This window comes from Pelobates fuscus, chromosome 9, assembly GCF_036172605.1.
Source record: "Pelobates fuscus isolate aPelFus1 chromosome 9, aPelFus1.pri, whole genome shotgun sequence".
In the NCBI taxonomy this organism is placed as follows: Eukaryota; Metazoa; Chordata; class Amphibia; order Anura; family Pelobatidae; genus Pelobates; species Pelobates fuscus.
In genome coordinates, this window is record NC_086325.1 from 167,526,922 (window position 1) to 167,541,458 (window position 14,537).

At 43.6% G+C, this 14,537-nt stretch overlaps 1 protein-coding gene across 2 annotated transcripts in view; it reads right to left on the reverse strand.

The window, feature by feature from the left end:
- Nucleotides 1–14,537, reverse strand: part of LOC134573343 (discoidin domain-containing receptor 2-like) — a 102,166-nt gene that overhangs the window by 32,097 nt on the left and 55,532 nt on the right. For both annotated transcript variants that reach the window (XM_063433041.1, XM_063433040.1), the window contains 2 exons: nt 873–999; nt 60–162 (listed from right to left, as the gene is read on the reverse strand). In XM_063433041.1, the coding sequence (XP_063289111.1) occupies nt 60–162; nt 873–987 (218 nt within the window). In that variant the 5' untranslated portion in view covers nt 988–999. The remainder of the gene's footprint in view (nt 1–59; nt 163–872; nt 1,000–14,537) is intronic.

The following is a 14,537-nucleotide window of genomic DNA, read 5'->3' on the forward strand; positions in this document are numbered from 1 at the left end:
TGAAGAATAATTTCCCATTCTTTGACAACAATCTGTTGGTTTATCGCATGCTATCATACCTTGCGTACTGCGGTCCAGTTGACTCATACCATTGACTGGATGCAGTAATATCCTCATCGCGTATCGTCCTGTCGTGCATTCCCAGAGCGTATCGACATATTGCTAAAGGTACAAGGATGGCCAATTATTAAAGAGAGACTTTTCTTGGAGTAACACAAGGTTATTTGTATGTACATTTTTATAGGGAGCCCTGTTTGTAACAGAAAGGCCAGTAAACATCTCTTGTGTGTGTGCCTGTGTTTCTATCTGCTATGTTTGTTACTATCAATTTACCTGTCTTGTCTGTCCATCTCTGTCTGCCTACATTGTGACTGTCTACTTTGCCTGTGTTGCTCCGACCGACTGTCTGATCTATTTGTATCTTTCTGTCTGCATAGTTTCTCCCTGATTTGTCTGTGTCTGTCTGCTTCTTTTGTCTGCGTCGCTCTGACTGCCTGCTTTGTCTATCACTCTGACTGTCTGCATGCTTTGTCTTTGTGCCTGCTGTATACATGTTGCTCTGACTGCCTGATATGTCTGTGTCTCTCTGTCTGCTTGCTCTTTGTCTGCCAACTTTGTCTGTGTTTATTGTCTGTCTATCTTCCTGCCTTTTTCTTGTCTTTTGGTCTTCCTGTTCTGTCTGTCCATCTGTCTGATATGTATGTATGTGACTTGTTCTTTTCTGTTTCTTCTAAAATGACCGTATTGTCCTTTGTATTGGGAACGTGAATTTTCTCCTGTATGTACCCTACTTCTTTGGGGCAGTAAGTTATCTGTGTGTATGTGGAGTTACCAAGTGACCACAAATAAAAAGGTAACATTAGGCTCCTTACAAGGAATGACTTCAGCTTTGGAACCTCCAGTTAAAAGTGCGAGAGACAGCAAGCAGAGAAACATTCTGGGGGGCCAGGAAGGTGGGGGGACGTCCAGCGAGCTCCAGTGCGTCATACACCTACATTTCTACAGAGGAAACAACAAGATGCAGATCAATAAATTCCAATAAAGTAAATGTGACAGCTGATGGCCAGATGACACATGGAAACCAGATTTGCCTGTTAGTGCAGCAAAAAGGGTTTACTACACATCCCTAAACTACTAACAGGGGGGTTTCCAATTGGGAAAATAATTACAGTCTGTATTTATAATCAATTCTAGCTTACACTTTACAGTTCCCTGATCACTAGACTGTAAGTTCGTTCCTGTAAGTTGTTGTAATTGTCCTATTTATAGTTAAATCCCCCCCTCTAATAATATTGTAAAGCGCTACGAAATATGTTTTAAATGTCGCTAATAATAATAAATAATAATAATAATAATAATAATACAGAATAATTCAAATTTGTTAAACTGTGCTGCACATTTTTGTCCACTTGGTGGAAGCAAATCCCTCCATTTAATTTGAATATAAGAATGAATGCAACTCATAACCCGGGGAGGTTTGGGTTATCGATACCTTTCATTTCATAGAAAGGAATATGCAAAATGTATATTGATAGCTGTGTACATAGCATAAAATATTCACCTGTGCTCAGGCAGTGATATCATGAATCAATGCAGTTGTGATAAAGCAGGGATACCTTGAAAGTCTTCATTTGTGTCATTTAGAGTTTTTACCCATTTCAGGTTAAAGTGAGTTGAGGTCCCTTGTCCTCCTGCACAGCTTATAAATTCCATGATTTGAAAAAACAAACTGCTAAAATCATGCTCCCTCTGTTACAGTCAGCGCAGCATGAAGTTTTACTTTATCCCTCTGTCACGGACAGCACAGAATGAAGTTTTACTTTATCCCTCTGTCACGGACAGCACAGAACAAAGTTTTACTTTATCCCTCTGTCACGGACAGCACAGAATGAAGTTTTACTTTATCCCTCTGTCACGGACAGCACAGAATGAAGTTTTACTTTATCCCTCTGTCACGGACAGCACAGAACAAAGTTTTACTTTATCCCTCTGTCACGGACAGCACAGAACGAAGTTTTACTTTATCCCTCTGTCACGGACAGCACAGAACAAAGTTTTACTTTATCCCTCTGTCACGGACAGCACAGAACTAAGTTTTACTTTATCCCTCTGTCACGGACAGCACAGAATGAAGTTTTACTTTATCCCTATGTCACGGACAGCACAGAATGAAGTTTTACTTTATCCCTCTGTCACGGACAGCACAGAACGAAGTTTTACTTTATCCCTCTGTCACGGACAGCGCAGAATTAAGTTTTACTTTATCCCTCTGTCACGGACAGCACAGAATGAAGTTTTACTTTATCCCTCTGTCACGGACAGCACAGAATGAAGTTTTACTTTATCCCTCTGTCACGGACAGCACAGAACTAAGTTTTACTTTATCCCTCTGTCACGGACAGCACAGAATGAAGTTTTACTTTATCCCTATGTCACGGACAGCACAGAATGAAGTTTTACTTTATCCCTATGTCACGGACAGCACAGAATGAAGTTTCACTTTATCCCTCTGTCACGGACAGCACAGAATGAAGTTTTACTTTATCCCTCTGTCACGGACAGCACAGAATGAAGTTTTACTTTATCCCTCTCTCACAGACAGCACAGAATGAAGTTTTACTTTATCCCTCTGTCACGGACAGCACAGAACGAAGTTTTACTCTATCCCTCTGTCACGGACAGCACAGAACGAAGTTTTACTTTATCCCTCTGTCACGGACAGCACAGAATGAAGTTTCACTTTATCCCTCTGTCACGGACAGCACAGAACGAAGTTTTACTTTATCCCTCTGTCACGGACAGCACAGAACGAAGTTTTACTTTATCCCTCTGTCACGGACAGCACAGAATGAAGTTTTACTTTATCCCTCTGTCACGGACAGCGCAGAATGAAGTTTTACTTTATCCCTCTGTCACGGACAGCACAGAATGAAGTTTTACTTTATCCCTCTGTCACGGACAGCACAGAATGAAGTTTTACTTTATCCCTCTCTCACAGACAGCACAGAATGAAGTTTTACTTTATCCCTCTGTCACGGACAGCACAGAACGAAGTTTTACTTTATCCCTCTGTCACGGACAGCACAGAATTAAGTTTTACTTTCTTCTCATTGTCGAGTCCCCATAAAACTTGCACATGTGGCATGTACACACCGGACAGACGCACGTCACACCAGTCCTGAATGCAGCAGAGGGGTTAATATTCATAAAATCATTGTCAGATTAAATCATTCAAACATCTGTCAAGTTTCCACTTCCCTTTTTGTTAGATTTTACACTTCCCTCTTTGTGTTTTACAGGAATATCATACAGTTGCTGTGTGGCACTGATTAGACCACGCTATTCTGTGGAATTCGCTGACGCCGTAATCTGTAATACAGACTCCCACAACCCCAACATCTACTGTTTGTTATCCTTCCATCTTACCACTGATTCACTCATCTATTTGTTCGCCTGTCCATCTATTCACCCTTTCATCTGTCCACTGATCCATCAATCAATCCATAATTTTGCTCGTCCATCTATCCACGGATCCATCAATCTGTCTTTCCACCCATCTATCCACGGATCCATACATCTGTCCGCCCATCAATCTATCCACGGATCCATCCATCTGTCCACCTATCCACGGATCCATCAATCTGTCTTTCCACCCATCTATCCACGGATCCATACATCCATCTTTCCGCCCATTCATCTATCCACGGATCCATCCATCTGTCCACCCATCCATTTTTCCACGGATCCAGCTACCCATCGGTCTGCTCCTCCATCTGTCCACGGATCCATACATCTGTCTGTCTGTCCATCCATCTATTCACTCATCCATCCATCTGTTCCCCCATCCATCTGTCCACAGATCCAGCCACCCATCCATCTGCTATCCATTCAACCATCCATCCATCTATCCGTTCATTCATTCACCCACTCACCTGTCTGCCTGTCTACCCGTCCATTGTAACCTCATCTCATCTTAAATACTTAAATACTTAAATACTATTATAGTGTATGTCAGTTACTTGATGTCAAATATCCCAATTCCAGAATTGTAAAATGCTGCGGAATATGTAGGCGCTATAGGCTTAATAGAAATAATAATATTATTGTTACAAGGATTAATAACGACAGATTATATCATATTAAACACAGGTTATGCCACTCTGTCCGAGTGGTTGTATTTACCTTAGGTTCAGGTACAACACTCTAAGACGCAATCTTTCATTGTCTGCTCTTGGAGGTTTGGGATGGAATACCCATCATTGTGTTGTTTTTTGATCATGTTATGATTCTGTGGAAAGTTAGCATTCCAGAAACTGTCTTGTGAGTTTCAGTAATACAGACCACATGGGCACAGCCTTCTGTTTGTCCTCCGAGCACTGCGGGCTGGGGCAAGATAGGTGTAAGTGGGATGATTTGATCTGAAGATTGGTGTAGGAGGATGACAGGACAAAGACAATAGCTTTAGAAACACTCAGGTTTATTGAGGTCCCCAAAGCGAACTGAACAATGTTTCCACCCTACAATGGGTCTTTCTCAAGAATTTGAGAAAGACCTATTTTTAGGTCAAAACGCTGGTCACTGTGGGCTGTGGAATAAATTTGAGTGTTTATTCACCTATTGATGTGTGCTGGACATTTTTCATTTGGATTCAACATTGAATGGTTATGGAACCTTCAAGGAGTGCGAACAAACGTATGGGTAGGTCTATTGTCCTATGACAAGTTAAGGTGAAAGTATAGAAGGTGTAAGTGGGACTTATAAAGCACAGTCAAAATAGATCATAAGTGCAAATACGAATTACTTTGTGTTATGGTCAAGCCACAAAAGCTGGACAAAAGGAAAAGAGCTTCTATTAGTGACCTCTGCGGGAACCAAGCATCTTCTTGCTCTTTGCCAGAAGTTAGACTATGGAAGAGACCCCGTAGACCAAGCATGTCTCAAAATCTAGCACGGGCCACATAAACAAGGTTTAAGTTTATGTGGGCTGCAAAAAAAAACAACTTAAATTTTCATAGAAATGTAGGTTTATTAGCACCCCTCTCTACTAAATCTCAGTCCCCCTCTCTACAAAATCCCAGTGCCCCCCCCCCCCCATATACTAAATCCCTGTCCTCCCCCTCTACTAAATCCCAGCAACCCCTTCTAGCCAACTGTAACATATTCCTCCTCACCTTGTGGTATTTGGGCCCAGCGGCCGTGCGTCTGTGTTACTGGCTCTTGCAGCATGTAAATGGACGCCGGTCGCTGCGGATCCATGCCAAATTATACCCTCACGTCCGCCCACTTTAATGACGACGTCGGCGTGCACACGTTTTCGGGTCAAAGGCCAATTACGGCCAATCAGAAATGTAAAGCACTTATTTAAGCTCAAATTTACTTTTCCTCATTGCCCTGTTGTGGCACCCTGTGACAAATCTGATCCTCCCGCTACTTCTTGAAACCCTGTGACAGTGGAGCACGTCGATGCACCTCCAGGTACTCCACTGTCCAGTCGCAGCCAATGCAACACTGACCAACACACACACACACACACACACACACACTGACAGACACACACACACAGACAGACATACACACACACACTCACTGACAGACACATAGACAGACACATTCAGTGACAGACACACACAGGCACACACTGACACACACACACTCACAGACACGGACAGACAGACACACACACTCACTGACAGACACACATACATACACTGACAGACACACACATTTACACATTCTTGCACACACAATTTTCTTTATTGCTTCCTACCTATGGGAGCTGATGTGGGGCCTCTCCCTGGGGTCCATTGGCGATCTTCTATCTGCTCCTCACTGCTCCCTCGCGCGCAGTTTAGTGATGCCGGGTGCCGGAATATGATGTCCGGCTTCACTACAGACGGCATGAGTGAGGGAGCAGTGAGAAACAGGAAGACTGAGCTCCCTCGCTGGCCCTCCTCCCCGGCCAGGTAAATATTAGCAGAGTAGGCATCTGCAATGTTGGGAAAGCAGGTGCCTACTCTACTTTAACACCAGCATGCACTCGTGGCTCGCCGGGCTGCAAAGATGTCCATTGTGGGCCGCATGCGGCCGGTGGGCCGTGAGTTTGACATGCTTGATGTTGTACCGAATTGACACGGCACCTAATGGGTGAAGCACCAAGAGATAAAAAAAGAAAACGGCAGTGTCATTGAGGACCTACCCCCTCGCATGTCGTCTTTCAAGGTATTTACAAACTAGGCAGTGACCTCCGAAAGTGACAGAGCCTCATTAAAGGACAACTGTCACCTGAAAAATATGTTTTTTTTAATATAGCAATCCTTTCATTAAGTTTTGAGTCAATGTAAAAAATGGGAAAAATCCATCCCTGCTTTAAAAGGACGCTATAGTCACCAGAACAACTACAGCTTAATATATAATATACAGCTTAATGTAGTTGTTCTGGTGAGTACTATCATTGCCTTCAGGCATTTTTATGTAATCACTGTCTTTTCAGGGAACATTTGCCCCTAGGGACACCTCCAAGAGGCCACTCCTCAGATGGCCACTGGAGGTGCTTCCTGGCTCAGGGCTGCACAGTAAGCAGCCCTGCTGTTCAGCGTCCCCACGCTCTGCATGGAGGTTCTGAATTATCCTCGTAGAGATGCATTGATTCATTGGATTGGCTAAAAATAGGCAATTCCGATGATGTCACCAAGGGGGCGGAGCTAGCACCGCAGACCCGCACAGCGCTGAAAATAAGGTGAGTTGTAATTGAATTTAAGGGGGGTGGGGGGGGGCGAAGCCACCTAAATGGTGAAATGGTGGGTTTAACACTATAGAGTCAGGAATACATGTTTGTGTGCCTGACCCTAGAGTGTTTCTTTAAGTATGACATGATCCTTCAGCCATATACGTACACCTCGGGTCTGACAGTGTTTGGAAACTGACAGTTAGTCTCTATGGTCTTCCCTGTTTCTGTGCTGGGAGTGAAGCAAAGAAAACCATAGAGACTAACTGACGGTTTTAAAACACTATCTGACCCAAGGTGTACGTGCATGGCTGAAGGATCCTGACATATACTAAGGGGAGGGATGGGTTTTTTCTCTTTTTTTTTCTTTTTTTTTATTATATACTTCATTTCACAGACAAAAATCAATTTCCTTCAAAATATGATGAAAGGATTATCATATTAAATAATATTTTTTGAGGTGACAGTTGTCCTTTAAAGACATAGTCTGGGGGCTCCTACAAAAGAAAGACATTTTAAAAAGAAAAGAGGGGTTTGGGTACAAAACAGGGGCTGTTGGGGCTTCCTCCTCTATTGCTGGATATTTTACAGGTATGGAATTATCTTCTGCAAAATGTCTTAAATTTGGTTTTATCGCAGCAGCATAATCTGACATAATTATTAAACAGGGAAGGGAACAGGTCAGGAAATAATCACTGAATTAGACAAAATCTCGGCTATTTTGCTAGTTTGGCCATTTTGAAATAAAACTCGCAATTCCTTTTTCAGTTGAGCACTTAGTGAGTAAATCCTCTGTTTAATGTGAATAACAGGAATGAACACACAATGGTATGGGTTCGGGGGACCTTGCAAACTAATAAACAAGCTGACATGGTTGTGAAGTATTTTGGGAAAACAGATGTTTAGTAACACGACTCCTTTGAGATTTCCTAATGATTTTGCAATATAGTCAACAAGCCGGGCTTTCTGCATGCTACACATTCCTATCTCTCTCTCCATGAACCTCGCTATTGGGGATGTATGGAGAGGGCTTACCCAAGTGGCACCCTGGGCTTATCGAACAACTGGTAGTGGGGTGTCAGCATGTGAATAGGGCTGGATCCTCCATTATGAGTGTTTTACGTACAGTAAGTACTGATCTCCACCACACTCCCAAATGTCATATGAGCAGGGGCAAAATTTAAACTAATTTACCAATGTTTAACTTTTTCAGGGACAGCAATATGTATGGACTATCGTAACAACAAGGCATTTGCTCACCAAGGGGTCCTATACAGTTTAAACATAGTGCACATAATTCTTATATATAGTTTCTGTCTTAGGGGAGCTTAGCTCAATATACTAAGCTACTGTTCCTCTCCAGGTGGCAGGAGTCCTAATGGACACTACTCGTAGCAGATATAGGGGATGGGAGTACCGTTGGACCCTCTTTTCCAAATCCAGATGGAGGGAGTACTGTTGGACAAATTTTACAGATTCCGATAGCAGCAGCAATATTTGAGGGGAAGACGTGGTGTTTCTGTGCTGCTTAACGTGGTTGTGGTTTGTGATTGGGAGGACTGGTGGTCTAGTGAGGTCAAGTATGAGGATCTGTGCTTGCAACGGTGCAGATTTCTCTCTCTTTTTGCTCCTGTGTATGTCCGTTTTCAGTAATGCATTCTTTGCCACTGGCGGCTGTAGGAATGAGAGAGGGCTGTGTGACAGCAGTGAAAGAGAGAGCTTGGTGTCTCATTAGGAATCTGGGGAGAAGAGAGCCATGAGTGCCACAGGTGGAGAGATCTGGGCCTCTACAGGTGGCATGAGCAGAATGTAGCAGGAAGGAGAGATCTGGGCCTCTACAGGCGGCAGGAGCAGAATGTAGCAGGAAGGAGAGATCTGGGACTCTACAGGTGGCAGGAGCAGAATGTAGCAGGAAGGGGAGATCTGGGCCTCTACAGGCGGCAGGAGCAGAATGTAGCAGGAAGGAGAGATCTGGGACTCTACAGGCGGCAGGAGCAGAATGTAGCAGGAAGGAGAGATCTGGGACTCTACAGGTGGCATGAGCAGAATGTAGCAGGAAGGAGAGATCTGGGCCTCTACAGGCGGCAGGAGCAGAATGTAGCAGGAAGGAGAGATCTGGGACTCTACAGGTGGCAGGAGCAGAATGTAGCAGGAAGGAGAGATCTGGGCCTCTACAGGCGGCAGGAGCAGAATGTAGCAGGAAGGAGAGATCTGGGACTCTACAGGTGGCAGGAGCAGAATGTAGCAGGAAGGAGAGATCTGGGCCTCTACAGGCGGCAGGAGCAGAATGTAGCAGGAAGGAGAGACCTGTGCCAAGGGAAGTTAGAGATTCTAGCCTCACAATGGAAATCTGAGCCACCAACAAAAACAGAGAACATAACAGCTCTCCCTGGAGAGAAAAGACCAGAGCCCCAGGCAGCAATAGAGATCTGTGCCACCAGGAATTGGTACATGGACAAGTAAGAGATGAAAGACACAAGCCCCTATTGATACACAAGAACCTATTAGCGTATTGACCTCAGGTAGACAGCCAGACTGAGGATGATGGGGCTGTATCCTTGTTAAAGGAGTAAGGGTGCATCGTCGGTGATGGAGGTTTCCGGACTAGTGCTGCTATTTTATAAAAAATTTACCGCCGTGGGTCTTGAAAAGTGTGGCAGCCGGAACGACTATGCGTTTCAGTATGTGATTGAGGGAGAATTCAACTGTCCCAGCATGGACAAAGAGGGACACTTCAATTTTAGGGGTGTAAGTGGGTTTGGCCAGAGGCCGGGCTCTTTTGAGTGTGAGTGGGGTGTGACCAAGGGCGGGGCTGTTCTTAGTGTGAGTGGGGGTGTGACCAGGGGGCTGCTGTGAGAAATTTTAGGTGACTTACTAATAACAATGTATCTAACTAAACTGTAATTTATAACAAGAACAATGTATCTTATTTACACAGACTGATTTCTAAACACATTTATTGTAGTTTAAAGACCCATTACTGGGAGTATTATTACTGTGGAGCTCTGTTATACACTCAGACACATTACTGGGAGTATTATTACTGTGGGGCTCTGTTATACACTCAGACACATTACTGGGAGTATTATTGCTGTGGAGTTCTGTTATACACTCAGACACATTACTGGGAGTATTATTGCTGTGGAGCTCTGTTATACACTCAGACACATTACTGGGAGTATTATTGCTGTGGAGCTCTGTTATACACTCAGACACATTACTGGGAGTATTATTGCTGTGGAGCTCTGTTATGCACTCAGACACATTACTGGGAGTATTATTGCTGTGGAGCTCTGTTATACACTCAGACACATTACTGGGAGTATTATTGCTGTGGAGCTCTGTTATACACTCAGACACATTACTCGGAGTATTATTGCTGTGGAGCTCTGTTATACACTCAGACACATTACTGGGAGTATTATTACTGTGGAGCTCTGTTATACACTCAGACACATTACTGGGAGTATTATTACTGTGGAGCTCTGTTATACACTCAGACACATTACTGGGAGTATTATTACTGTGGAGCTCTGTTATACACCCATACACATTACTGGGAGTATTATTACTGTGGAGCTCTGTTATACACTCAGACACATCACTGGGAGTATTATTGCTGTGGAGCTCTGTTATACACTCAGACACATTACTGGGAGTATTATTACCGTGGAGCTCTGTTATACACTCAGACACATTACTGGGAGTATTATTGCTGTGGAGCTCTGTTATACACTCAGACACATTACTGGGTGTATTATTGCTGTGGAGCTCTGTTATACACTCAGACACATTACTGGGAGTATTATTGCTGTGGAGCTGTTATACCCTCAGACACGTTACTGGGAGTATTATTGCTGTGGAGCTCTGTTATACACTCAGATACATTACTGGGAGTATTATTGCTGTGGAGCTCTGTTATACACTCAGACACATTACTGGGAGTATTATTGCTGTGGGGCTCTGTTATACACTCAGACACATTACTGGGAGTATTATTGCTGTGGAGCTCTGTTATACACTCAGACACATTACTGGGAGTATTATTGCTGGGGAGCTCTGTTATACACTCACACACATTACTGGAAGTATTATTGTTGTGGAGCTCTGTTATACACTCAGACACATTACTGGGAGTATTATTACTGTGGGGCTCTGTTATACACTCAGACACATTACTGGGAGTATTATTGCTGTGGAGTTCTGTTATACACTCAGACACATTACTGGGAGTATTATTGCTGTGGAGCTCTGTTATACACTCAGACACATTACTGGGAGTATTATTGCTGTGGAGCTCTGTTATACACTCAGACACATTACTGGGAGTATTATTGCTGTGGAGCTCTGTTATGCACTCAGACACATTACTGGGAGTATTATTGCTGTGGAGCTCTGTTATACACTCAGACACATTACTGGGAGTATTATTGCTGTGGAGCTCTGTTATACACTCAGACACATTACTGGGAGTATTATTACTGTGGGGCTCTGTTATACACTCAGACACATTACTGGGAGTATTATTACTGTGGGGCTCTGTTATACACTCAGACACATTACTGGGAGTATTATTGCTGTGGAGTTCTGTTATACACTCAGACACATTACTGGGAGTATTATTGCTGTGGAGCTCTGTTATACACTCAGACACATTACTGGGAGTATTATTGCTGTGGAGCTCTGTTATACACTCAGACACATTACTGGGAGTATTATTGCTGTGGAGCTCTGTTATGCACTCAGACACATTACTGGGAGTATTATTGCTGTGGAGCTCTGTTATACACTCAGACACATTACTGGGAGTATTATTGCTGTGGAGCTCTGTTATACACTCAGACACATTACTCGGAGTATTATTGCTGTGGAGCTCTGTTATACACTCAGACACATTACTGGGAGTATTATTACTGTGGAGCTCTGTTATACACTCAGACACATTACTGGGAGTATTATTACTGTGGAGCTCTGTTATACACTCAGACACATTACTGGGAGTATTATTACTGTGGAGCTCTGTTATACACCCATACACATTACTGGGAGTATTATTACTGTGGAGCTCTGTTATACACTCAGACACATCACTGGGAGTATTATTGCTGTGGAGCTCTGTTATACACTCAGACACATTACTGGGAGTATTATTACCGTGGAGCTCTGTTATACACTCAGACACATTACTGGGAGTATTATTGCTGTGGAGCTCTGTTATACACTCAGACACATTACTGGGTGTATTATTGCTGTGGAGCTCTGTTATACACTCAGACACATTACTGGGAGTATTATTGCTGTGGAGCTGTTATACCCTCAGACACGTTACTGGGAGTATTATTGCTGTGGAGCTCTGTTATACACTCAGATACATTACTGGGAGTATTATTGCTGTGGAGCTCTGTTATACACTCAGACACATTACTGGGAGTATTATTGCTGTGGGGCTCTGTTATACACTCAGACACATTACTGGGAGTATTATTGCTGTGGAGCTCTGTTATACACTCAGACACATTACTGGGAGTATTATTGCTGGGGAGCTCTGTTATACACTCACACACATTACTGGAAGTATTATTGTTGTGGAGCTCTGTTATACACTCAGACACATTACTGGGAGTATTATTGCTGTGGAGCTCTGTTATACACTCAGACACATTACTGGGAGTATTATTGCTGTGGAGCTCTGTTATACACTCAGACACACCAACAATATGGAGCTCCTAGAAAAGAGGGACTGAGGGATTTGGGCTAAAATAGGGACTGTCCTTCCTTAACAGAGACACTTGGGAGGTATGCCTGTAATATATGTCTGCATGCTGTTGTAGTAATGGCAAGCTACGAATGGGTTAAGCTCTGTGTCTTGGACCTGAAAGGCTCACATTTCAAATTACTACCATGTGTCTAACTTGAAGGGAAATCGACTTACAGCCTCTCTGGGAGAACAGAATGAATTACATAAAACTAGGCCCAAAATTTTTTTCACATACAGATAGTGTGAGAAAAAACGAGATATGTCAGGGGACAAAACAGCGATGGAAGTAGGAAGAAGCCATCACAATGAAACTGAAGCAGAGAAAGGGTTTATTTCCTACAAAGTGTGAGATTGGAAGAAAATTGCCTAAATATTAATTTAAGATGATCCCTTTCATATTCTCTAAAGGTAGGTACTAACGGAATGTTAGGGGTGCAGGTTAGGTACACTGCAGCAGACTGATATTGTCCTGGCATTAAAGTGCAGATAGTTCATAAATTCTGTGCCAAAGCCTGAAATGCAAGGTTTAAAGGGACACTATGTGCTTTATAACTGCTTTATCTCGTTGTAGTGGTTATAGTGTCTGGAATTCTTGGCGTCATCCTTCCATTCAGAGTTAAACCATTTTTAATGTTTTAATATTAAACGAGTCTCCAGTAGCCCATTCCCTCTGTGCTGCTCGGGTTAATGAGGAAGTATTAACCTGAGCAGCAATGTAGCTGTGATTGGCTGAGTGTCAGCTGACCGCTTTCTACCTATCACAGCGCCCATTGCTAGTATGAATCGTTATCGCTAGAAGGAAGTGTGTAATCTCTGCCTTAGCCACACCTTCAGTGGGGGTGGAGCTATGGGAAGCCAGGGACTCTCATTCAGTGCTAAACTGCTCGAAAATGGTTTAACAATAAATGGAGGGACTTCGGCACTATAACCACTGCAATGAGAGGAAATTGTTATATTGCCTGCAGTGTATCTTTAATGTTGGAATAACAGGGGATATAATCTTTTTCTCTACATTGGTATCTACGTAGTGTCTCTCATATATAATCCCACATTTTAAGATGCTAGAGCTGACTGTGCCTGAAACATATGCTACACGGGGTTTACGGCTTCACTTAATGAGACAACAGACTCCAAAATTACCGATATCACCAGCAAAGGTAATGATGGAGGGGGGCGTTAAATGCGTTGAATTGCACAATATTGCTGTATCTGTACACATACCCTGTCAATGGGAGAGGATGTTATACTCAGAGTGCACAGATTGTCTGGGAATTCTAATAGCGTTCTACAAGAGAACTTGTAGCAAAGTCGTCACATATCTCCAGCAGACAGCTTCATTCATGAATTAATGGACAGGATTGAAAATAATGGTAGAGATGGTTCAGTCACTCTCTTGTCTTTTATAGGTGTGTGTTATTGATACATATCACCCCTCTCGAATGGCCGAACAGTCACCAGATCAACGAATAAGAATGTATCCGATACAGGAAGACGTTTACTGCACTAGAAATGTGGATTCCGAAGGACTCTTATCAAGGTCACAGCGTATTTATATGCACTCCCCCCCAAGTGTCCCTATGCAGATACCTCCATCTTCTTCTAAATTACATTTTAGTTATATAAATTGTTATTAGTAAGTCACCTAAGATTTCTTAGAACAGCCCCGCCCCTGGCCACACCCACACGCACATATAGAACAGCCACACCCCCACTCACACTCAGAACAGCCCCGCCCCTGGCCACACCACCACACACATATAGAACAGCTAGACCCCCGCTCATACTCAGAACAGCCCTGGCCACACCCCATACACACTCAGAACAGCCCTGGCCACATCCCCACTCACACTCAGAACAGCTGCACCCTCACTCACACTCAGAACAGCCACACCCCCACTCAGAACAACCACACCCCCACTCACACTCAGAACAGCTCCGCCCCTGACCACACCACCTCACACATATAGAACAGCTAGACCCCCGCTCATACTCAGAACAGCCCTGGCCACACCCCATACACACTCAGAACAGCCCTGGCCACACCCCCACTCACAC